The sequence below is a fragment of the Bufo bufo genome, chromosome 1, assembly GCF_905171765.1.
Source record: "Bufo bufo chromosome 1, aBufBuf1.1, whole genome shotgun sequence".
In the NCBI taxonomy this organism is placed as follows: domain Eukaryota; kingdom Metazoa; phylum Chordata; class Amphibia; order Anura; family Bufonidae; genus Bufo; species Bufo bufo.
Genome location: NC_053389.1, coordinates 675,719,004 through 675,745,119, shown reverse-complemented (window position 1 = coordinate 675,745,119; position 26,116 = coordinate 675,719,004). Strand labels below are relative to the sequence as shown.

Below are 26,116 nucleotides of genomic sequence, written 5' to 3'. Positions count from 1 at the left end.
CCATGGACAAGACTCTGAGAGTCAAGATTGCACACAAGCGGACCAGAGCAGGACGTATTTCCTCCTCTGTCACTCCCACACCCCCAACCTTCCTCCCCAGGGTCACGCTCAGACGCACCCTTCCTCCCTGGAGAGGTTCTGTCCGAGGAAGGGGGGGATCACTGATTCGGACTCTGTCATTGCCTAGCGCAATCTTCCAAGTTTGCGTTCACGGTAGGCAGCAGTATTTGTCGTATGCATTGCTCCCTTCCTTAGGCGGAGTATTTGCACTATTTACTGGATACAGTACTTGCCTTAGACATTACCTCCTTCCATAGGTGGACTAACTGCGCTAGCACGGGCTTCAGCGCCGGCGGTAGGCGTTCCCCCTTCTGTAGGTTGCAGAATTGCATTTCCATGGGTACAATACTTACCATATGCATTAGCCTCTTCCATAGGTGGCGTTATGGCACAGTGTTTCCCGTATGCATTACCCCTCTCTAGGTGGGGTAATTGCACTATCACCGGATATAGGACTCGCGATATGCATACCCTTTTCCTTAAGTGGCATAATCTCTTATTATTCAGTTCCTGCAGTATGCATTACCCCTTTCATTAGGTGGGGTGCCTACACTTCCTCGGGATACAGTTCTTGCCGTATGTGTTTTTCCCGCTTTAGGGCGGAACTTTTGCACTACCACTGAGGCAGTGCTCAACGTACGCATTGTCAAACTCCATCGATGGGGTACTTCCAGTATCATTGGATACGGTTCTGACTGTTGCGCTACCCCCTTCCTTAAGCGGAATATTGCACTACCACTGGAGGTTATTCTTCAGTCACATCGACATCTCCATGCTTACTGTTATTTTACCCTTTCGTTAGTGATAGCTAACGGGTGGATAACTAAGCATCTTGAGATGCTGCACCTCCACTGTGCCAGGGTTCTAGTTGCCTTAGCTTTTTTTGGGCCCTGGACTATTCATCTGGTAACTATGGATGCCCACAGTGGATACCGTGGCTAGTTCCCCGTTGTGGCCCTTTTTCTTGCCGATACTGGTTTGGGGCTTGAATATGTCACCCTCTGTCCTCTCAGGGAGTTACCCGGCAACACTTCAGTATCCTAGAGACCCACATCTCATTTGGTCATGGTATTTGTTCTCAGCAAGGTGAAGGGTGTACGCCATTGCACATAATATTGTGAATCTGCTCCAGCGAGTCGAGGGTCGCACTGACTCTGTGTATTCTCTAGCTCCACTCCTCCTTATCTGGGAAAGTGGTTATGCTGACACTCTGGTTTAAGTTTTACAGTGTGTTCTCCTCCGCATGTGCACCTTTTTACGCTGGTGCTGTTGCAGTGGGGCGTCCCCCCTCAGGTAGAGGTTCTTCCCGGGTAGAGGTTCTTCCCTGACGCTAGCTTGGCGGTTGCTCCTGTTCGGCGCCCTTGTCCGGTGGGATGTTTTAGGCTAGCTCTACTTCAGTGGGGCTGTAGGGTTTCATGACTTATACTGCAAGTCCTCAGACCTTCCCCTCAGCATTGACGGGACATGCTGTGACTACAATGACACGAGGGGTCTTTACGTTGTCACGACATACTAGGGTTCTTCCTCCACAGCTCCTTTTGTTTGGTGGCGGATTCTTCTAGCGCCGCATTCGGTGGCTTCTGCCGTGTGGCCCCCTCCTCAGCTGGAATATGATGCTAGCAATACACTTGTGGTTCCCCTTGCATGGGTTCCTTCTTAGGCGGAGGATGGCACCGCCACTATCATTCTGTGGCTTCTTCTGTATAGTGCCAGTCCCAGATGGGGAATGAGCTTTGCCCTGACTTTTTTTTTTTTTTTTTTTTCTTTCCTTCCATCTCTGGCTCCGGGTTCACGGCCACCCCGCAAGCCTTGGTGGCTCCTACGTTACCACCTTCCCCTCATCTGCATTGACACAGGGTTTTTGTTCCGGTCCCGGCTGGTGGACTGTGACTCCTCCACACCCTCCTTCTACAGGTGAATCCTTCCTATTGATCCTGGGAGTGCTACCTGTATCTAAAATTATCTCTCTTATGGCATGAGTAATGTCAGTCCGATGGTGATCCTACCTTTTCCTGTCATGCCTTACCACCGCTGATGGACGTTTCGTTCCTGGAACGGAACATCTCTTCTATTTCTTCTTCCTCCTCAAGCTGCTGGTTGCTTGTCTCTCCCTTCTATCTACCTGACCAGTAGCCATGCGTGGCACTGCTCTGGACTCCCCATATAATTTTTTTCCTATCTGACCAGTGTTCTCTGGTACGGGTGGGGCATTGGACGTCGTCATCGCTCTCCATCCAGCAGGGGTATTTCTCTTATCTTGGCCAGGTCGAAATTTTAGTCAAGCGGCATTGCCACGCTGTCAATATATGGTCACTGACGGCCCTCCTCACCGTCGGTGGTTCTCGCACCGGCTTTACTCTACCTATCTCACATGTATTGGTTCCTTGGCCTGCGGTGGGGCGTGTCTGATTCAGACATTTTTCTCTATGGGTTATCAACCAGCTCTTCGGCTCTGGGGCATCGGTCTGCCAATCGACCGCTTCTGTGGAGCGTCTCTTGCAGAGGTATATCCTGTGGTCTGGGATTTTGATTCTGCATCCAGAGTTAGGGCCAGGTACCTGGTTTCGCCCAGGTGACCGATGGGTCGTTGGTGGCATTTCATTGGGGAACATGACCCCTCTCTGCAAATCTTCTTCCCCTCTTTTTATTTCTGGGAAGGTGGCATTCCTGGGGGCGGGCTTTTCCACCCAACAAATTTGGGTTTTGGGAGCGCCTTTCTTGTAAGTACGTTTTTCTTGTCAGGTACTCGCATAAGGCAGTGCTCCGCCCATTACCTTCTTTTTTGCTGAAGGTAGTCTCCGCCTTCCACGTCGACAGGACATTGTTTTCCCTTGTTTTTCCTTCTCCCTCGCACTCGAGAGAGTGAGCTCTCCATCAGAATGAATTAGAGTACGGAGGTTTGCTTGTCCATGACTAGCTCTTTCCGCCGTGCGGATTTCTACCTGGTCATTCCTGGAGGTCCTTGGAAGGGCTCGATGGTCTCCAAGGGGTGTTCCAGGTGGATCCGTTGGTGGCTGCTTAGGCATTCCGCTCCCGGGGCAAGGCACCGCCCAGTGGAGTTCGGGACATCTGACCAGCGGTCAGCTCTTCGTGAGATACATGTTTCACCCTGCATCAGCTTTGCGGTTGTATAAGACAGCACCTTGGTCTTCCTGGCACACGTTCACCAAGTTTTTTTTGCCAGGTGCTTCCTAGGCATCGCCAGTGCTGCTCCGGGCCGCCTGGTCTCTCAGGCAGTAGTGCATTAAGCATTCTCGAGAGTGCTATTTCCATGGGCGTATATATATATTTTTTTCCCTCCCCGTGGACTGCTTTAGGACGTCCCACGGTCCTGTGTCCCCCAATGATACCAGCGAGAAAACGAGAATTTTGTGAAACTCACCTGTAAAATCTTTCTCGCGTAGTTCATTGGGGGACACAGCACCCACCCAGTATTTATTATTGTTGATAGCGATGTCTGGTTGCCGGTCGCGTGTTAAGCGGGCTTGCTTCCGCTAGCGTTTGTTGCATTCTCTTTTACTTGGCACATGTTTTCTACTGCTCCTACTGCTTGAGCACAAACTGACATGCTCTCTCCAGGCTGGAGGGGGTATAGCCTGCAGGGGAGGAGCTAAGTCTTTTTTTCAGCCTAGTGTCGCCTCCTAGTGGCAGCAGCAAGCTATACCCACGGTCCTGTGTCCCCCAATGAACTACACGAGAAAGAGATTTTACAGGTGAGTTTCACAAAAATCTTGTTTTTCCCTTTATAACCATGTTATAAGGGAAAATAATAAAATATACAGAACACCTAACCCAAACCCGAACTCCAGTGAAGTCCGGGTTCGGGTCTGGGTCCCACAGTCAGTTTTTTCTTTTATCACACGCGTGCAAAACTCATTGCACCCGCGCGATAAAAACTGAACATCCGAATGCCACCACAGTCAAAACTGACTGCAATTGCGTACCTACTCGCATGATTTTCCCTGATCGCATATGCAACGCATCCGGACCTAATCCGGACATGCTTGTCTGCAAGGGGCCTAAGGGGTTAGTTCATTAAAATGTGCTCTTTAATATGCAGCATGCTAAGTTCAATCATTTAAGCAATGATCCTTGGGTTTACTTCTGTAGATGGGAGGCGGTAGCTTTTTTTTTTTTTCTGCCAGTTTAAAAGCAGATAGTGACACATCCCTTTTTTTTTTTTTTTTTTTAATCAGTTTTTTATTTTATAACTAGATTCTTTTTTTATTGTATTTCCTGAACATGACTATAGGGGTAGTCATCTTGCCTGAGCAGTTCTTAAAGGGGTTGTTTGGCCAAATATACTGATGACCTATTGTAAAGATTAGATTGGCGGGGGAGATGGAGGAAAGATCCTTTTGGGAATGTTCTTTATTTCACAAACGATCTTTGAGCGAAAGATCTTTTTATCAGACTATTTTCTTCCTTATTTCGAGTTGACATTTTTGGGGGCTTTGGAATCAGTTACTGGTTTTCCATAGACTTATGGTCTGAAGTTGGTTTCAACTTATAATGGGTGTCCCGGAACCAATTAATATTATAACTTGAGGTACTACTGTATAGTGGTTAAGATAAAACTGGAAAACCCTTTTAAAGGCCCAAGTGTTTCACATGTTGATTTAGATGGAATTTTTAATGGCCAACACATCCATGTTAAAGTGTTTTTTTTTTCAAAAAAGTCATACTTGTCTCACACACTGTTTGCATCGTTTTCAGATTCTGGAACCTCACAGCTGGCATTTGGAGTGCTGGAATTATCCCAGAGCCAAGATCTTGCAGGCCAAAGTACAAAGGAAGGTGCTGGAATGGAAGATGTAACAAACTCTGAACCTCAGACACAAGAATGTAACCAAACAGGTATGGAGGAGCTCTCTTTAACCCTTTCATGACCAAGGGTCATTGATGCCCCAGTGTCCAGGTCAAAATTTACAAATCTGACATGCGTCACTTTATGTGGTAATTGCTTTGGAACACTTTTATTTATCAAAGCCATTCTGAGATTATTTTCTCGTGACATATTGTACTTCATGATAGTCATAGATTTGAGTCAATATATTTCACCTTTTATTTATGAAAAAATCCCAAATTTACCCAAAAATTTTCAAAATGCACAATTTTCAAAATTTCAATTTCTATGCTTCTAAAACAGAAAGTTATACCTAATAAAATATTTATTACTTAACATTTCCCATACAGTAGGTGTTTGTGATATTGTGCTTTTAGCACGACAGCGTCGCGCTGATACTCGGCGACATGGTGCCGAGATCTCGCACTCACTGGAATAGTGACAGCACATCCCAGCAAGCGTGTCATAGAAGCGACGGGAGATCCGACTTGGATTCCCGCCAATTCTACACGTGTGCGGCGTTTGTTATTAATCCTGAGGGGGAAGTCCCCGCTGGATTTTAAATAAAAATCCTGCATGGGTCCCCCCCTCAGGAGCATACCGGGCCCTTAGGTCTGTTATGGGTTGTAAGGAGAGCCCCCCCTACGCCGAAAAAAACGGCGTAGGGGGTCCCCCTACAATCCATACCAGACCCGTATCCAAAGCACGCTACCCGGCCAGCCAGGAAGGGAGTGGGGACGAGCGAGCGCCCCCCCCCCCTCCTGAGCCGTACCAGGCTGCATGCCCTCAACATGGGGGGGTTGGGTGCTCTGGGGCAGGGGGCGCACTGCGGCCCCCCCACCTCAGAGCACCCTGTCCCCATGTTGATGAGGACAGGGCCCCTTCCCGACAACCCTGGCCGTTGGTTGTCGGGGTATGCGGGCGGGAGGCTTATCGGAATCTGGGAGCCCCCTTTAATAAGGGGGCCCCCAGATACCGGCCCCCCACCCTAAGTGAATGAGTATGGGGTACATCGTACCCCTACCCATTCACCTGCAAGAAAAGTGGTAAAAACACAAATAAACCACACAGTGTATTAAAATATTTTATTTTTCTGCTCCGGAGGCCGCCCCCTGTCTTCTTTATTAGCTCTTTTACCAGGGGGGGCTCTTCTTCTTCCGCTATCCCGACGGGTCTTCTCCGCTATCCGGGGGGTCTTCTCAACTCTCCGGGGTTCTCCTTCTGTCTTCTCCGCTATCCGGGGGGTCTTCTCAACTCTCCGGGGTTCTCCTTCTGTCTTCGCCGCTCTCCGTTGTTGACTCGGCGCACCCCGGTTCTTCGTCTCGCGAGACGAAGAACCGGGGTGCGCCGAGTCTCGCGAGACGAAGAACCGGGGTGCGCCGAGTCAACAACGGAGAGCGGCGAAGACAGAAGGAGAACCCCGGAGAGTTGAGAAGACCCCCCGGATAGCGGAGAAGACAGAAGGAGAACCCCGGAGAGTTGAGAAGACCCCCCGGATAGCGGAGAAGACAGAAGGAGAACCCCGGAGAGTTGAGAAGACCCCCCGGATAGCGGAGAAGACAGAAGGAGAACCCCGGAGAGTTGAGAAGACCCCCCGGATAGCGGAGAAGACCCGTCGGGATAGCGGAAGAAGAAGAGCCCCCCCTGGTAAAAGAGCTAATAAAGAAGACAGGGGGCGGCCTCCGGAGCAGAAAAATAAAATATTTTAATACACTGTGTGGTTTATTTGTGTTTTTACCACTTTTCTTGCAGGTGAATGGGTAGGGGTACGATGTACCCCATACTCATTCACTTAGGGTGGGGGGCCGGTATCTGGGGGCCCCCTTATTAAAGGGGGCTCCCAGATTCCGATAAGCCTCCCGCCCGCATACCCCGACAACCAACGGCCAGGGTTGTCGGGAAGGGGCCCTGTCCTCATCAACATGGGGACAGGGTGCTCTGAGGTGGGGGGGCCGCAGTGCGCCCCCTGCCCCAGAGCACCCAACCCCCCCATGTTGAGGGCATGCAGCCTGGTACGGCTCAGGAGGGGGGGGGGGGGGGGGGGGGGCGCTCGCTCGTCCCCACTCCCTTCCTGGCTGGCCGGGTAGCGTGCTTTGGATACGGGTCTGGTATGGATTGTAGGGGGACCCCCTACGCCGTTTTTTTCGGCGTAGGGGGGGCTCTCCTTACAACCCATAACAGACCTAAGGGCCCGGTATGCTCCTGAGGGGGGGACCCATGCCGGATTTTTATTTAAAATCCGGCGGGGACTTCCCCCTCAGGATTCATAACAAACGCCGCACACGTGTAGAATTGGCGGGAATCCAAGTCGGATCTCCCGTCGCTTCTATGACGGCTCTGTCTCCATCGCGGCAAGCCAGCTCGGCGCTGGCTCCCGCGATGGGGCTCGTAGGTGCTCAATCTCGCCGAGAAAGAGAGCGAGATTGACACAAAATCGGGTTCACCTACTGTATGTCTACTTTATGTTGGCATCATTTTGGAAATGTCATTTTATTTTTTTAGGCCGTTAGAAGCAATTCTTAAAATTTTTAAGAAAATTTCCAAAACCCACTTTTTAAGGACCAGTTCAGGTCTAAAGTCACTTTGTGGGGCTTACAAAGTGGAACCCCCCCATAATTGACCCCATTGTAGAAACTACACCCCTCAAGTTACTCAAAACTGATTTTGCAAACTTTGTTAACCCTTTAGGTGTGCCACAAGAATTAAAGGAAAATGGAGATGAAATTTCTAAATTTCACTTTTTTGGCATATTTTCCATTTTATTAAATTTTTTTTCTTTAACACATTGAGGGTTAACAGCCAAACAAAACTCAATATTTATTACCCTGATTCTGCGGTTTACAGAAACACTCCACATGTCGTAAACTGATGTAAGGGCGCACGGCAGGGCACAGAAGGAAAGGAACGCCGTATTGTTTTTGGAAGGCAGATTTTGCTGGACTGGTTTTAGATGCCATGTCCCATTTAAAGGGACACTGACAGGCCTTCTGAGCATAATTAGCTCTTTATATGCCCCCCTAGGTCTTATAATAAGTTCCCAATTCATATAAGTATTATCCCTGTGCGCATTATAAAACGTTAAAAATAATCTTTATAATCACCTCTCCTTTCTGCCCAAGGGGCGTTCTTTGTGCCGCATTTGTGCCCAGCCGCGTCCCAACTGCCGGATCCTTAGACACGCCCATCTCATTAGTATTCACTTCGCTGGGCGGTATTTTCCAGTCCCCGACATTCGGAGATCATGCGCCCTGCACCCTCGCTCGCCGGGATCACATTGCGGCAATTGAATACTAATTAGATGGGCGTGTCTAAGGATCCGGCAGTTGGGATGCGGCTGGGCACAAATGCGCCACAAAGAACGCCCCTTGGGCAGAAAGGAGAGGTGATTATAAAGATTCATTTTAACGTTTTATAATGCGCACAGGGATAATACTTATATGAATTAGGAACTTATTATAAGACCTAGGGGGGCATATAAAGAGCTAATTATGCTCAGAAGGCCTGTCAGTGTCCCTTTAAAGCCCCCCTGATGCACCCATACAGTAGAAACTCCCAAAAAGTGACCCTATTTTGGAAACTAGGGGATAAGGTGCCAGTTTTATTGGTACTATTTTGGGGTACATATGATTTTTAATTGCTCTATATTAAGTTTTTTGTGAGGCAAGGTAACTGAAAATGGCTGTTTTGGCCCTTTTTTTTTAATTTTTTTAAAATTTTTTTTACAAGATTCATCTGACAGGGAAGATCATGTGCTATTTTTATAGAGCAGGTTGTTATGAACGCAATGATATAAAATATGTTTACTTTGTTTCAGTTTTACATAATAAAGCATTTTTGAAAAATAAATTACCGTATGTTTTTCTGTGTCCATTTTCTGAACGCCATATGTGTTTTATTTTTCTGCCGATCGTCTTGTGCAGGGGCTCGTTTTTTTGCAGAAAGAGTTGGTTTTATTGGTACCATTTTTGGGTACATCGGATTTTTTGATCATTCATTATTACACTTTATGGGACAAGGTGACCAAAAAATTGGATGTTTTGGAACAGTATTTATTTATTTTTACAGCGTTTATCTGAGGAGTTAGGTCATGTGACAGTTTTATAGAGCAGATCGTTACGGACGTGGCAATACCTAATATGTATACTTTTTCTTATTTATGTTTTACACAATGGCATTTCTGAAACCCCAAAAATTTTTTGGTGTCTCCATAGTCTGAGAGCCATAGCTTTTTTATTTTTTGGGCGATTGTCTTAAATAGGGTATTTTTTGCGGCATGAGGTGACGGTTTGATTGGTACTATTTTGTGGGTCATAAGCCTTTTTGATCGCTTGCTGTTGCACTTTTTGTGATGTAAGGTGACAAAAATGGCTTTTTTTTTTTTTTTACGGTGTTCATCTGAGGGGTTAGGTCATGTGATATTTTTATCGAGCAGGTTATCACGGATGCGGCGATACCTAATATGTACACATTTTTTTTTAATTTCAGTTTAACACAATAATAGCATATTTGAAATAAAAAAATATGTTTTAGTGTCTCAATGTTCTAAGAACTATAGTTTTTTTTTTTTTTGAGCGATTTTTCTTGTGTAGGGTCTCATTTTTTGCGGGATGAGGTGACTGTTTTATTGGTACCATTTTGTTTGATATACACCTTTTTCATCGCTTGGTGCTGCACTTTTTGTGATGTAAGGTGACAAAAATGGCTTTTTTTAAATATATATATATAATATATATTATAATTTTTTTTTTTAATGGTGTTTATCGGACGGGGTCTATCATGTGATATATTTATAGAGCCGGTCGTTACGGACGCAGTGATACCTAATGTGTTGTTTTTTTTTGTTTTGTTTTGTTTTTTTAATTTTTTTTATAGGAAAAGGCAATTTTTTTTTTTGACATTTTTATTTATTTTTACTTTTATTATTTTCACTTTTTTTTTTTTAATCAAGTCCCTCTTGGATCTTGAAGATCCAGTGGGGCTGATGGCTGTACTATACATTGCAATGCTCTTGCATTGCAAAGTATAATACTATCAGATGCGCTGTAGGTGGCAACACTGGACGCTTTTGCAAAGCGTCCGGTTGCCATGGCAACCATCAGGCGCTGCCATCACAGTGCGGCAGCCCAGATGGTGGAGAGGGAGCCCCGCGGCATCGCACCGCCAGCATTGAGGGAGGCTGAGGCAGCACAAATGGGGGCAGGAGGAATGTATGGGGCGGGGAGGGGGCGGACCGCATCAGGGCAGGCTGCATGAATATGGAGATGAGCGGGGGAAACTGCTTCAGGGGCAGGCGGACACAAGGGGGGGGCTTGGAGGCGCACAGGAAGGGGGCACAGATCGGGAGGCACGAGGACACTACCTGATTTCAGGCTTTGATCTGCTGAGCGCAGATCAGAGCCTGAAACCGGCATTTTTTCACTGCCGCGATCCGATTGGTTAGTCTGCACAGACTAACCAATCTGATCGATTGCCGGCAAGGGGCCACTCTGATTGGTCCCTTGCCGGCATTACTGAACTGTATGCTGTCCGTGACAGCAGCAGAACAGGGGCAGAAGCTTTAATCCAAGCGCTTTGCAGCGCTTGGATTAAAGAGCTGGCTTGACGTTTATACACGTGGTAGCTGCACGGGGCATGTGCAAATATCACGTATATAAACGGATTGCAGTCGGGAAGGGGTTAATCTTGTAATCTTGTCCTTGAGTGGTGGTGCCAATAGAAGCCAGTTACCGTACTTCCGACTACTGTTCAGAGAAACGTGAATGTCCTGCATGGACATACAAGACTGGCCTCCGGACATAAACATCAAAAAATTGTGTTTTGTCAAGCATTGTGGTACAATCCAACTTCAAAAATGCAGAAATAGCAGCATCAAATATTCTGCTCATGAGCATACCAATAATCATAGTATAAACACAGTGTTCCCCGTATCCCTTCAAAGTAGCAGTCTAATGTTATGAAGGATTGTCTTCTTTTTTTTTTTTTTAAGGGGTAGTGATGCTGACTATGTTTGTAATATACTTAGTTACTTATTATTATTATTATTATTATTATTATTATTTTCTATTAGAAAAATACTGTAGCTCAGAAGTGGCGAAGTTCCCTGCCTGTGATTTCAGTAATTAACGTATATTACAATAATAGCATCATTGTCCCTGCACATTAGCAGAAAATGTGCAAGAATTAGTATAGGAACAATGATTACTATTAGATGAAGCAAGGGGAAACGCTAGTAAAACTAGTAGTAATTTAGGTTTTGTGGCTGATTTGTCTAATGACCCCTTCCCCTGCTTTTAGTTTATTCACCTTTTTTGATACAGATTTTCTGAAAATAAAATGTATTTCCCTTGTGTACCGTATATACCAAAAATTAGGGCGTCGCCTAATTTTTCATGTCTGGATCACAAACGCCCCATAAAAGTTTAGAGGTCCTCCTTATAAGTGATCAAGTGGTACACCCTATATACTGTGAATGGCAGTATATCTATTCATGAGTGTACACCACATGAGTGATATTACATTTAAGGATACGTCCACTTGGAAGGTGCATTGCAACAACACCGTGTGAAAGAAAAGTCACAAAACAGACACTGCCTCCTGTTATGTATTTTATTTACTGCTCATATTTTTACGTTTTGCCTTTGTTGCTCTCTGGATTACATTGAGGTGCATGAAAATCATTATATCCAAATGGCTTGTGGTTTTTATTTTTTATTGGCTGCTTGTTTAGCAGCTATTTTAATAGCAGTTTGTCTTTTTATGCCCTTAGAAAAATAAATATAAAAATTGGTTAGAATTCACATCCCTGTGGCTTTCAAATGATTTTTGTGGTATCATTACTCATTACTGTTAATGTCAAAAATAGATCATAACAGATCCGTCATGGATCCTGTAACAGAGGAAGCTATGACGTCAGTGTGAACATAACAGTTGGCCTTTTGGTGTTACATGCCCATGTCTAAAACCTTTTTCACGGTGTAAGGATGTTTTACAAGATGCTGGTTTGTACAGGTCAGAAGTGTTATTAATCTTCTTAATTAGCAACAAAAAAAAAAACTTTATGTATTTAGTAGCATCTCAACCTTAATTCTTATCTGTTTCAGGAATCCATGACATTGGTGCTCAAAGTAGGGAAGGAGACAGTGTTACAGAACATGTGCTGGAGGATTCCAAACGGTATTTTTACATGATTTTTTCCTAGTAGAATAAAATGTAATAGGCCACAGCTAATGCTATACATTTTGTATATTATCCCGCATCCTGAGCTATGGAAATAGTGCAGCATGGCCCGTTTGACTGTTTGCGTAACTCCGGCCACCACATAAGATGTGTATCTCAGCCATGAATGACTGAGATGGGAAAACCTTTTAAAAGGGGTTGAGCCAAACTTTTAAGTTATTTCTTATCCAGAAGATAGGGGATAACTAACAGATCTATGGTGGTTTAACAACTGGGACGGCCACCGATCCCGAGAAGAGTGGTCCCATTCCCCATCCCTATGGAGTGGCTGGTCGACGAAGTACCCTGCCACTCTGTTTCTTCTTTATAGGACTGCTGGAAATGACCAAGTACAGTTCTTGACTATTTCTCAGTTGTTTGGAAGATGTTTGGAGCGATAAGATGTGTGTTTTTTTTTATTTTTATAAATTAAGAAATATGTATTTTCAGACTACAGGAGGAAGCATGTTCTGTGGAATTATCTAACAACCGAAGAGAGGAACAAATATGCACTACTGTAAACCCCAACTCTGAAGAGAAAAAGCAGCTGAGTTACCAAAACCTTCAGACTAAAGTGGAATCGTGCAGCGCAAAGCCGGAGGAGGAAGACATGGATACTTCAGATCTTGTCTCTAGTCAAGAAGACCTATTTGGGCAGCCCAGTAACACAGGTAAAAAAAAAAAAATAATAAACCTTGGTATCCTTATTATTATTGGTGGAGAAGATGTTGGATACCACTGTATTTAGGTTATAGTCCCTCATAAGCAAAAACTCCTGACATTCAAGGGAAATACATTTTGTTTTTCAAAAAGGACCACAAAGGACTATAAAAAATACGCCATAATGATCCCCACTGTTCCCATTGTGACTGGTCCAGTCTCCGGTGCTCTTTACCTCCTAGTCCTGGATCAGCGTGCCAGGAATGTCTGAAAAAGCCTGCTCCGTCAATCACTGGCTGAGGGGTGTAGCTTAAAGCAGCCAGCGTTTGGATTAGTGGTTAACCATATGTAGGAGGGAGTGTGGATCAATTTGTATTCGCTGAGGCACTTCAAAAAATGCACTTTCCCTGAAAACACCTTTAAAGGGAACCCGTCAATAGGTTTGAGGCTACTAAGCCACCAGCATTTGTGCTTGAGTAACTGAAATTTGGATTTTTAAACATACCTGCCAAAACTAGAATTCCAGGATTATGAATTAAAAGAACTCCTGTATAATTTTTTTACCCAATTAGAATCTCATATCAGTCCTGTTGCAAGCAAGATTGTGTCTACTCCAGCTGACACATTGCGCCTCCTGCAGTTCTCAGGACAGGCCATCCTTGCACCTGTGAAAGTCTCGGGGTAAGTCTTTTTTAGACTTAACAAGTTTATACAAATTCCTTTTGATTATGATATTAGGATGCAAAGGCCATTGGTGGTTGCAGCTTGCTTCAGCTTCATGAGCAGTTATCAGCCTGAAATAATTCTAAATGCCCTGTCAGTGCACTTTATCAAGCTGACCATGCTGCTACAGCAATACTTGCATGCCTGGCTTTTGTGAAAAGTCTCATCCTATACCCCTATTCTTTGTGTGAACCCCATGATAGGGGATAACTAATTGATTGGTGGGATCCGACCTCTGGGCCTTCACCAATCCCAAAAACGTAAGCAGGGACCCTGCCACTCCATTTAGTCTTTGACACAGCAGGAGCTAACAAAGGACAGTGGTGCAGGGCGCATGATCGACTTGTCTCTCCATAAGGAACACTACTTCCATTCTTGGTGTTTGCAGGGGTCCCAATGGTTGGACCCCACCATTGGTTACTTATCTCCTATCCTGTGGATAGAGAATAACGTTAATATTTGGCATAACCCCTTTAAGTATATAAACAGACATTTTCTCATCACATTTGTAATATCCTAGTGCTGCTGGATACAACCTTTCAATACCTATAACTTCGTTTTTACCAGTATTTGGCCTTTCCTATAATTTACTTTCAGTTACTTACAGCTTGGGCATGCTGCAACAAAACAATACAAAGACACTTATGTGAATATTTTCCTCCCCTTATGTAGAGTTTCCTCGGACCCAGGGTCTCCTTCCCCAGATACTATCCAGCCTACCCCCATCATTGTACCCAGCTCACCGACAGAGCAGGAAAAAGAAGGTAACAATCTTCTGTCTCTGTGCTAAATGTTCCACTAACATAAAGGTAATCAACAAGGTAAAAGAGGAGAGAATATTTAAAAGAAGAAAAACTGCTACAAGAGGACACAGTTTTAAATTAGAGGGGCAAAGGTTTAAAAGTAATATCAGGAAGTATTACTTTACTGAGAGAGTAGTGGATGCATGGAATAGCCTTCCTGCAGAAGTGGTAGCTGCAAATACAGTGGAGGAGTTTAAGCATGCATGGGATAGGCATAAGGCCATCCTTCATATAAGATAGGGCCAGGGGCTATTCATAGTATTCAGTATATTGGGCAGACTAGATGGGCCAAATGGTTCTTATCTGCCGACGCATTCTATGTTTCTATGTTCCTGTCCTGGTCTGTCCCTCATACTTAAAGGGATTCTGTCATCAGAATTTAGTCCTATAACCTAAACATATGGCGAGGTCCCTACTAATACACTGAATCCTAAAGTGACCTTATCAAATGCGCCTGTGGCTCTATAATCATATAAAACAGGTTTATATCACCTGTCACAAATGTGACCAAGGGGACGTCTCATGATGCAGGGTGCCCGGCTGCAGCCATCTCGTTTTGGTGCCCAGCGCCGCCTTTTGAATTGAAATCGCCGCCCTCCCTTTCATTAGAGCCGTCTACCTCAGTTCATCACCGCCTCTCTAACGTCCGCTCTCCTCAGCCAGATCCCGCGCGTGCGCACTAGGTATAACCTGTTTTATATGATTATAGAGCCACAGGCGCATTTGATAAGGTCACTTTTTAGGATTTGGTGTATTATTAGGGACCTCGCCATATGTTTAGGTTATAGGCCTAAATTCTGATGACAGAATCCCTTTAATCAGCTGCTAATTTCAGCTTTTGGCTTACACACTTGTACTCTTTAGTTAGACTGGTTTCTGTCTGGAAACTGATAATATTCTGGTGGCATATGCTTGCTAGTTATAGTGTTCTCGATTTTTTTATTATAGTTGAAGACATGGAAATAGTTGAACCATCAAGTAAAACGGTAGAGAGTGGGCCGCAGGAGGAGTCTCCAAAACCTAAAAACGACCCTTGTTCAGCTGTACCTCAAGTATCAACACCAGTGTGCCAGAACACTCAAGCATTCGTGCCAGGATCTTTTGTGGCACCTTCACAGCCACAGTTTTCTCATGTAAGTATTATATATGTGAACTGCAGTGATTGCTTCTCACACATTGGTAAATTCTTCACAATCTATTATTTTGTATATTGTTTATTAGTTAACCTCAAGCACACTTAAAGGGATTGCCCAAATTGGATGACAACTGCCCATGTACTCTAATAAAAAAAATATATTGTGAGGCATTATCTATTAAAGGTCCCTCTTTTATTAGCCAGAGATGCTGAACTCTGATCTATAATGATGCATACATTTTGAAAATGACAAGTCTTGAAAGAGAAGTTCTTCTCATCACATTGATCCTCATTGTCAGTAAAGTAGAAGCAATTGGAAATAATTCAGTGGTAGCTAATAAGGATAGAATACTTCACAGATCTGTATATATTTTACAGGATGTATTTGTGCCAACGCCGAGTGTCGACGACTCTCTTTCCAGAGGGCAGAGTGAACATCTGCATTTGCCTCAGGACTGTGAAAGTCCAAGAGGTCCTAGTGTAAGATCTGAAGACACTGAATTAAACCCAAGACCATCCCAGGAAAATGTAGAAGATGATTGTAATTTAATGCTATCCACAAGTGAACTTATGGAGACTGATACCCCACTCGCAGAGGATGTTAGTGGAGCAACACAAATTGAAGAGGATGAAGAACAAGTAATCAATCTTTCTACAAGTACCAAGGAGACTTCCCTGCAAGCAGATGCTTCACAAGAAAACCAGGATACTGTACATAGGCAGCCAATTGACCTGGCCCAAGATGATGCTCCCAGTAACAGTGATCAAAGTGCCATTGTAGACGTTGATGTCAATGACCATAAAGATTGTAAAACCCAAACTATTGACTCCGGTAGTCAGAATTTCTTGGTACCATCTTTAAATTCAGATGCCTCTTTGAGCATTTTAGATCAAGAGGTGTCTGATCACAAGTTGAATTCAGTTGCTGATAGTCTTTCTGGGGATGTCGATGAAGTTCCTGAAACTCCTAATGATAATGAAGCTGCAGAAAGTGAACAGAGAGGAGAGGGCAATCTCAAACTTGCTCTTTCAGAGACTCAACATCTGTGTTCTCATGGTGTCGAGCCTGCCGAAGCCATGGAGGTTGATCAGATCGAAGATTCTCAAGTCTTTGAAGGGAAACCAGATTATGCGAATGTCGAAGATCAGCAATCCATTATGCCAGAAAATAAATGTGATGATGTAAAGCACATAAATCCTGTGCCTTGTATATTGCCTTTACATTCTGATGTACCTCCACAAACGGAAAACAATGAATGTGACAAGTCTGCCGATGCAGTTGAGGGATCAGAGGTTGGTCTCCCAAGTGCTCAACAGAGTACTGGACAAGAGCAGAAAGTTGCTCTTGTTCAAGTTTTAGAGAAGCCAAAGCAAATCTGTAAGATAGACAACTCTCAAAGTGAAGCAAAAGAGAAAACGGACAATATTATGCCTGCTGCTAGCGACTGTGACAAGTCATTGAACTCCCCATCACCTCTTCAGCAGATTTCACATCTTGCTGACTTGCCTGTAGCTCAAAAGGAAAATGAAGAGCTCATTGTAGAAAAGGAAAATGAAGAGCTCATTGTAGAAAAGGAAAATGAAGAGCTCATTGTAGAAAAGGAAAATGAAGAGCAGCCTGTGCCTGAAACACCAGAATGCGTTAAACAAGTAGATCAAGAGTCGAATTTGACCGAAAAGGTTAAGGGACAACAGGATTGTATCCTGGCTGAGGATTCAGGCGGCATAAGCATCATGGAAAAATTAACCCAAAAATATCCAGAGCCACTTAAAAACACAGAACATGTTGAAAAGCTAGAAGATAATGTCATGTGTGCATTGAGCGTAGAAGAGGCAAACAAACCATGTAGCCTGAATGTAGTAGAAGATGCTGCGAATACACCAGACAAGTGTCCCTTGTCAAAAGATATCCCTGAATCTGGAGGGAATATACAGTTAGAACTTCCTGCAGCAGAACTTAAAGCTGTATCTGCCAGTGATAAAGAGAATCCGTCTAAAGCTCCAGTACTAGACCTAAACACAAAATCAGTTAGTGAGAAGCATGATGAGGTAAGTCCTCTGGATGCAGACAACATTCTAGTTACTGAGTCACAGAAGAAACCAGAAGTGATATCTCCTCAGAAAACGGCAATGTCTAATAAATGTATTGACGATGCATCCATTGGTTCTTGTGAAGATGAGGCACATGGGCTGGATTCAGAACTCCAAGAGAAAACAGAACAGTCCACACGTAGTCTCTGTGAAAGCTCAAGTGGTAAGTTGTTGATGGATTGGCCCTGTGCTGTTAAGATCATCAAATTCCCCAAGACTATTTGGGTGGGGAGGACTTCTAGAGCTAGATGCAGGGCCCAGCGGTGGAACTCTCTTCTGTCAGATGTGTGGCATATCCTGTAGAATGCCATGTTTAAGATGATTTTTCATATCTGGGGATAAATACACATTGATTCTGTATCTTGCAGCCCTGATAGCACATAGATATCTGGGTACATTAATTCTGGGGTGCACTCAGTGACAAGTAGTAATGTTATATAGTGCAGCATCACGTTGATTTATACAGATACTATTATTCTTTAACCACTTTTGCGACTTATACTTGATCTGCCGTTTGTCGTTCTATCCTAGAAACACCATTCCATTTTACGCTGCCTAAAGAAGGGGATTTAATTCAACCAATAAGCAATGTTACAACTCCAATGATTGGCCAGTTGAAACGGGGGCCACGAAGGCATAGTACCCCGATCGGTAAGATTGTTATGCTAGCAATACAGGTTCCGTGATCTGTATAAATGCAGTCAAGCCTTTACCTTTACCTTTTCCTTTTAACCACCTCAGCCCCCAGTGCTTAAACACCCTGAAAGACCAGGCCACTTTTTACACTTCTGACCTACACTACTTTCACCGTTTATTGCTCGGTCATGCAACTTACCACCCAAATGAATTTTACCTCCTTTTCTTCTCACTAATAGAGCTTTCATTTGGTGGTATTTCATTGCTGCTGACATTTTTACTTTTTTTGTTATTAATAGAAATTTAACGATTTTTTTGCAAAAAAATGACATTTTTCACTTTCAGTTGTAAAATTTTGCAAAAAAAACGAGATCCATATAGAAATTTTGCTCTAAATTTATAGTTCTACATGTCTTTGATAAAAAAAAAATGTTTGGGTAAAAAAAAAATGGTTTGGGTAAAAGTTATAGCGTTTACAAACTATGGTACAAAAATGTGAATTTCCGCTTTTTGAAGCAGCTCTGACTTTCTGAGCACCTGTCATGTTTCCTGAGGTTCTACAATGGCCAGACAGTACAAACACCCCACAAATGACCCCATTTCGGAAAGTAGACACCCTAAGGTATTCGCTGATGGGCATAGTGAGTTCATAGAACTTTTTATTTTTTGTCACAAGTTAGCGGAAAATGATGATGATTTTTTTTTTTTTTTCTTACAAAGTCTCATATTCCACTAACTTGTGACAAAAAATAAAAACTTCTATGAACTCACTATGCCCATCACGAAATACCTTGGGGTCTCTTCTTTCCAAAATGGGGTCACTTGTGGGGTAGTTATACTGCCCTGGCATTCTAGGGGCCCAAATGTGTGGTAAGGAGTTTGAAATCAAATTCTGTAAAAAATGACGAGTGAAATCCGAAAGGTGCTCTTTGGAATATGGGCCCCTTTGCCCACCTAGGCTGCAAAAAAGTGTCACACATCTGGTATCTCTGTATTCAGAAGAAGTTGAGGAATGTGTTTTGGGGTGTCTTTTTACATATACCCATGCTGGGTGAGATAAATATCTTGGTCAAATGCCAACTTTGTATAAAAAAATGGGAAAAGTTGTCTTTTGCCAAGATATTTCTCTCACCCAGCATGGGTATATGTAAAAAGACACCCCAAAACACATTCCCCACCTTCTCCTGAGTACGGCAATACAAGATGTGTGACACTTTTTTGCAGCCTAGGTGGGCAAAGGGGCCCATATTCCAAAGAGCACCTTTCGGATTTCACTGGTCATTTTTTACAGAATTTGATTTCAAACTCCTTACCACACATTTGGGCCCCTAGAATGCCAGGGCAGTATAACTACCCCACAAGTGACCCCATTTTGGAAAGAAGACACCCCAAGGTATTTCGTGAGGGGCATGGCAAGTTCCTAGAATTTTTAATTTTTTGTCACAAGTTAGTGGAAAATGATGATTTAATTTTTTTTTTTTTCATACAAAGTCTCATATTCCACTAACTTGTGACAAAAAATAAAAACTTCCATGAACTCACTATGCCCATCAGCGAATACCTTGGGGTCTCTTCTTTCCAAAATGGGGTCACTTGTGGGGTAGTTATACTGCCCTGGCATTCTAGGGGCCCAAATGTGTGGTAAGGAGTTTGAAATCAAATTCTGTAAAAAATGACGAGTGAAATCCGAAAGGTGCTCTTTGGAATATGGGCCCCTTTGCCCACCTAGGCTGCAAAAAAGTGTCACACATCTGGTATCTCTGTATTCAGAAGAAGTTGAGGAATGTGTTTTGGGGTGTCTTTTTACATATACCCATGCTGGGTGAGATAAATATCTTGGTCAAATGCCAACTTTGTATAAAAAAATGGGAAAAGTTGTCTTTTGCCAAGATATTTCTCTCACCCAGCATGGGTATATGTAAAAAGACACCCCAAAACACATTCCCCACCTTCTCCTGAGTACGGCAATACAAGATGTGTGACACTTTTTTGCAGCCTAGGTGGGCAAAGGGGCCCATATTCCAAAGAGCACCTTTCGGATTTCACAGGTCATTTTTTACAGAATTTGATTTCAAACTCCTTACCACACATTTGGGCCCCTAGAATGCCAGGGCAGTATAACTACCCCACAAGTGACCCCATTTTGGAAAGAAGACACCCCAAGGTATTCGCTGATGGGCATAGTGAGTTCATGGAAGTTTTTATTTTTTGTCACAAGTTAGTGGAATATGAGACTTTGTATGAAAAAAAAAAAAAAAAAAAAAAAAAAATCTGCATTTTCCACTAACTTGTGACAAAAAATAAAAAATTCTAGGAACTCGCCATGCCCCTCACGGAATACCTTGGGGTGTCTTCTTTCCAAAATGGGGTCACTTGTGGGGTAGTTATACTGCCCTGGCATTTTCCAGGGGCCCTAATGTGTGGTAAGTAGGTAAATGACCTGTGAAATCCTAAAGGTGCTCTTTGGAATATGGGCCCCTTTGCCCACCTAGGCTGCAAAAAAGTGTCACACATGTGGTATCGCCGTATTCAGGAAAAGTTGGGGAATGTGTTTTGGGGTGTCATTTTACATATACCCTTGCTGGGTGAGAGAAATATCTTGGCAAAAGACAACTTTTCCCATTTTTTTTATACAAAGTTGGCATTTGACCAAGATATTTCTCTCACCCAGCATGGGTATATGTAAAATGACACCCCAAAACACATTCCCCAACTTCTCCTGAGTACGGCGATACCAGATGTGTGACACTTTTTTGCAGCCTAGATGCGCAAAGGTGCCCAAATTCCTTTTAGGAGGGCATTTTTAGACATTTGGATACCAGACTTCTTCTCACGCTTTGGGGCCCCTAGAATGCCAGGGCAGTATAAATACCCCACATGTGACCTCATTTTGGAAAGAAGACACCCCAAGGTATTCAATGAGGGGCATGGCGAGTTCATAGAAAAAAAAATTTTTGGGCACAAGTTAGCGGAAATTGATATTTTTAATTTTTTTCTCACAAAGTCTCCCGTTCCGCTAACTTGGGACAAAAATTTCAATCTTTCATGGACTCAATATGCCCCTCACGGAATACCTGGGGGTGTCTTCTTTCCGAAATGGGGTCACATGTGGGGTATTTATACTGCCCTGGCATTCTAGGGGCCCTAAAGCGTGAGAAGAAATCTGGAATATAAATGTCTAAAAAATTTTACGCATTTGGATTCCGTGAGGGGTATGGTGAGTTCATGTGAGATTTTATTTTTTGACACAAGTTAGTGGAATATGAGACTTTGTAAGAAAAAAAAAAAATAATTCCGCTAACTTGGGCCAAAAAAATGTCTGAATGGAGCCTTACAGAGGGTGATCAATGACAGGGGGGTGATCAATGACAGGGGGGTGATCAATGACAGGGGGGGTGATCAATGACAGGGGGGGTGATCAATGACAGGGGGTTGATCAATGACAGGGGGGTGATCAGGGAGTCTATATGGGGTGATCACCACAGTCATTGATCACGCCCGTGTAAGGCTTCATTCAGACGTCCGTATGCGTTTTGCGGATCCGATCCATCTATCAGTGCATCCGTAAAAATCATGCGGACATCTGAATGGAGCTTTACAGGGGGGTGATCAGGGAGTCTATATGGGGTGATCACCACAGTCATTGATCATGCCCCTGTAAGGCTTCATTCAGACGTCCGGATGCGTTTTGCGGATCGGATCCATCTATCAGTGCATCCGTAAAAATCATGCGGACATCTGAATGGAGCTTTACAGGGGGGTGATCAGGGAGTCTATATGGGGTGATCACCACAGTCATTGATCATGCCCCTGTAAGGCTTCATTCAGACGTCCGGATGCGTTTTGCGGATCGGATCCATCTATCAGTGCATCCGTAAAAATCATGCGGACATCTGAATGGAGCTTTACAGGGGGGTGATCAGGGAGTCTATATGGGGTGATCACCACAGTCATTGATCATGCCCCTGTAAGGCTTCATTCAGACGTCCGGATGCGTTTTGCGGATCGGATCCATCTATCAGTGCATCCGTAAAAATCATGCGGACATCTGAATGGAGCTTTACAGGGGGGTGATCAGGGAGTCTATATGGGGTGATCACCACAGTCATTGATCATGCCCCTGTAAGGCTTCATTCAGACGTCCGGATGCGTTTTGCGGATCGGATCCATCTATCAGTGCATCCGTAAAAATCATGCGGACATCTGAATGGAGCTTTACAGGGGGGTGATCAGGGAGTCTATATGGGGTGATCACCACAGTCATTGATCATGCCCCTGTAAGGCTTCATTCAGACGTCCGGATGCGTTTTGCGGATCGGATCCATCTATCAGTGCATCCGTAAAAATCATGCGGACGTCTGAATGGAGCTTTACAGGGGGGTAATCAATGACAGGGGTGTAATCAATGACAGGGGGGTGATCAGGGAGTCTATATGGGGTGATAACCACAGTCATTGATCACGCCCCTGTAAGGCTTTATTCAGACGTCCGGATGCGTTTTGCGGATCCGATCCATCTATCAGTGGATCCGTAAAAATCATGCGGACGTCTGAATGGAGCTTTACAGGGGGTTGATCAATGACAGGGGGGTAATCAATGACAGGGGGGTGATCAGGGAGTCTATATGGGGTGATCAGGGGTGATCAGGGGCTAATAAGGGGTTAATAAGTGACGGGGGGGGGTGTAGTGTAGTGTTGTGGTGCTTGGTGGGACTTTACTGAGCTACCTGTCTCCTCTGGTGGTCGATCCAAACAAAGGGGACCACCAGAGGACCAGGTAGCAGGTATATTAGACGCTGTTATCAAAACAGCGTCTAATATACCTGTTAGGGGTTAAAAAAAAACACATCTCCAGCCTGCCAGCGAACGATCGCCGCTGGCAGGCTGGAGATCAACTCTCTTACCTTCCGTTCCTGTGAGCGCGCGCGCCTGTGTGCGCGCGTTCACAGGAAGTCTCGGCTCGCGCGAGATGACGCATATATGCGTGACTCTGCGCAGGGCTGCCACCTCCGGAACGCGATCCTGCGTTAGGCGGTCCGGAGGTGGTTAATATGGTTATGGAGCTTCTTCTAATATTCTTCTAATCTACAATAAAGCAGTACATTGTCATGTCAGATTTCTTTATTGCTTGCCTTTTACTTTAGGCTGGGGCTGCACTGAGGCTTTCTGTAGCATGACAGGTCCATGTAGGACACTGCAGTAAGTTGCTGTACAGTCCTTGGTTACAGGGCTCTGCAAAGTAGGTCCCTGGCCTTGTATCGTCTTTGCTACACTTCCTTCTCAAATCAAGATTGTCTCTAAATTTAAGTCATGGATTTGTTTTCTGAGGGAACATTTTTGTGCCTTAGTCATATGTTCTTACATGAGGTATTGGATTTGTGCTGTTTCAGTTGTTGGAGACTGTCCAGACAGCACCCTAGCAACCAGTGATGTCACCGCTGAGAGCAATGTCGCCACCAACGATGTTACAGTAGAGAGCGCCATGGTCACGACAGATGTGTCCGAGGAAAGTGACAGGGGAAATTCAGGCTCTGCCTCTAATGCTGATGGGAAACTGTGTCTAAGGATGAAACTTATTACACCTGTAAATGAGGAAAGCGAAAGTGCTCCAGAATTTAGCTTGGAAAGTAAGAATACAGCACTATGTAACCTCAGGAGGATGATTCCCCTTGCAAAAAATCATTTTGAGATGTAGTATTTTGTTTCACAGGCGGCATGGATTGAGTCCCAAAATGTGCTTAAAGGGGTATTCTGGTAAGAATAGGGATAATTGTACAGCTAGAATCCCCACTAATCACAAAAAAGGGTTGTGTACCCCTGAAATGGAGCGGCCGCTAGAGCATACACATTGCCCCTAATTTTCTATGGTGCTGATGGACATAGCTGAGTGCTGAGTACAAAACTTGGCTGTTTTTGGCACTCCCATAGAGATGAATGGAGTAGCAGTGCACATGCTTGACCTCTGCCCAGTTCATTTCAGTGGTACAGGGTCCCATTTCTCGTGATCGGGGGTTCTCAGTGGTCTGAGCTAATAGTTGTTATCCCTTATTCTTTGCATAAGGATAACTTCTTCCTGGAATCCCCCTTTAATATAACTGTCCATGTGACTGTCAGAATAGGCTTATAATTTAGTCCTCATTTTCTGGTTTAACTTTAGCTAATTTGTGTAAACCTGGTGAACCAACTTTGGAATAAAAGGGTTTGTTTTATTGTGGACATTTGGTGTAAAATATGCAGTTAGTCTTTCAGCAGAAGATTTACTGCTGTGAACAAATCTATTTAAATATGTCTTTTCCATTTCTTGCTTGTCCAGAACCTCCAGTTGTTGAGAGAACAAGTGGGACTGCCACCGTGGAGGGGGGTATTGCCAGGTAAGAGACTCTTGGTCCTGTGTGGAACTATATGATACAAAGACCTTTCTACAAATAGCTTGATTAGAAAAATAATTAATTTATGCACAAACCTAAGAGTGGATGCACCACTTTAGATTTATGTTCCTACAAAAGGGTTTCATAGTGGCTCTATACATATAGACATGCATAAAAGGGTAGCTAAACTGCTCTGAGCGCTTTGCACCTACAGCTTTCATTGGCTCTGCTCTTCTTTTGGAGCGTGATGAGTACAGATTCCATATACTTTCTATGGATTCCTTTTTTTCATCAAAGGTTTGGTTACTCTTTATATCAGACCCCCGTTGATCAGCTGTTTGAAGAGGAGTCAGCACTTGCGTCATCTCGCTTGCAGCGTAAGTGCAGTGTAATTGCAAGTGCTTGTTCCATTTAAGTAATTGCACTGCGCCGCTGCGAGCGAGACGGCGCACAGTGTAACATCTGATTGGAGGGGCTGCTGGGAGTCGGACCACTGCTGATCTGATATTGTTGACCTATCCTGAAGATGGGTCATCCGTATTAAACCCCTGCCCTTTAAGCACCTATTATGTATTCTTTTATTCCGTTCCCATAACATTTTGTGGGAAGCCATGTAAACCTAGTAACGGTGGACACGTAATGTATCATGTGACCACTGCCTTCATAGTGTGCCTGCTTGCACATACATAGTAGTTATTACTTAACTATTGCTTTTGTATGTAAGCCTTTGTTCAAGCATGCTCTACTGCATCTGCTATTTTTTCATGTTCCATTTCTCCACAGTGTGTGTTACTTGCCTATGAAAAGAATAAGAATTTAGTAACTTTGGAATTAATACATATACATTCTATGGTATATAAGATCAGTTTATAACATAAGTCGCTGTTCAGAATGGTGCACGTTTATTTCTTTATTTTATTTTGATCAGTCACACCGAGAACTCCCCATCTGTGTTTATACGCGTGTGTGAAGCCCATCGTGAAGACGAGACCCGAAGTCACCAATTGCCCACTACACCGGTCAGGTAAATATCATAAAACTTAATGTGGCCATCGGAGGATTCGCTAGGGGTTCAGTATGGGAAAGAGGGGGAGGGGCGAAAAACACATCCCTAATGGTGTCACTACCTCCTGAAAACAATAGTTCCCCCAACAATTATTGTGCAATATACCCCATGCCCCATATGGTTATCGTGCACAACAATTAAAAATGCTCCATGCTCTGCCTTGGGCTTCAACTGTATAGAGTTGAGAGTAATGCTGGTCCGGGCCACTCTGCCTATGGATCTACCATGCAGGTCGGACTGAGGTCACTGTCCCTCTCTAACTCAGCCTTTGGTACCTGTATACCCTGTTAACCGACAGCTGTCTCCCAACTCCCCCATACAATATTTGCTTCCCTCAGCCAAGTGTGTATGTTTTCAGTGGACCGAGGAGAAAGGTGCTGCCAATCTTCTAGGAGAACAAAAGGATTGCGTATTGAAATTCACACTCGATCCTTCTCTTCCCCAACAAATTATTTCAGGAGCTCCCCCTACACATTAGATTGTCAACCAGTCTGCCAAAAATAGCAGGTTCATC

General features: G+C 44.1%; 1 protein-coding gene across 2 annotated transcripts in view; it reads left to right on the top strand.

The window, feature by feature from the left end:
• TP53BP1 (tumor protein p53 binding protein 1) overlaps positions 1–26,116 on the top strand; it is a 130,181-nt gene that overhangs the window by 39,932 nt on the left and 64,133 nt on the right. The window contains exons 6-16 of one of the 2 annotated variants that reach the window (XM_040414084.1): positions 4,777–4,917; positions 12,007–12,079; positions 12,572–12,792; positions 13,354–13,462; positions 14,177–14,268; positions 15,256–15,440; positions 15,821–17,696; positions 18,065–18,184; positions 23,559–23,795; positions 24,482–24,539; positions 25,465–25,560. In XM_040414084.1, coding sequence (XP_040270018.1) covers positions 4,777–4,917; positions 12,007–12,079; positions 12,572–12,792; positions 13,354–13,462; positions 14,177–14,268; positions 15,256–15,440; positions 15,821–17,696; positions 18,065–18,184; positions 23,559–23,795; positions 24,482–24,539; positions 25,465–25,560 — 3,208 coding nt within the window. The remainder of the gene's footprint in view (positions 1–4,776; positions 4,918–12,006; positions 12,080–12,571; positions 12,793–13,353; positions 13,463–14,176; positions 14,269–15,255; positions 15,441–15,820; positions 17,697–18,064; positions 18,185–23,558; positions 23,796–24,481; positions 24,540–25,464; positions 25,561–26,116) is intronic. The other variant, XM_040414085.1, reaches the window with a different exon arrangement.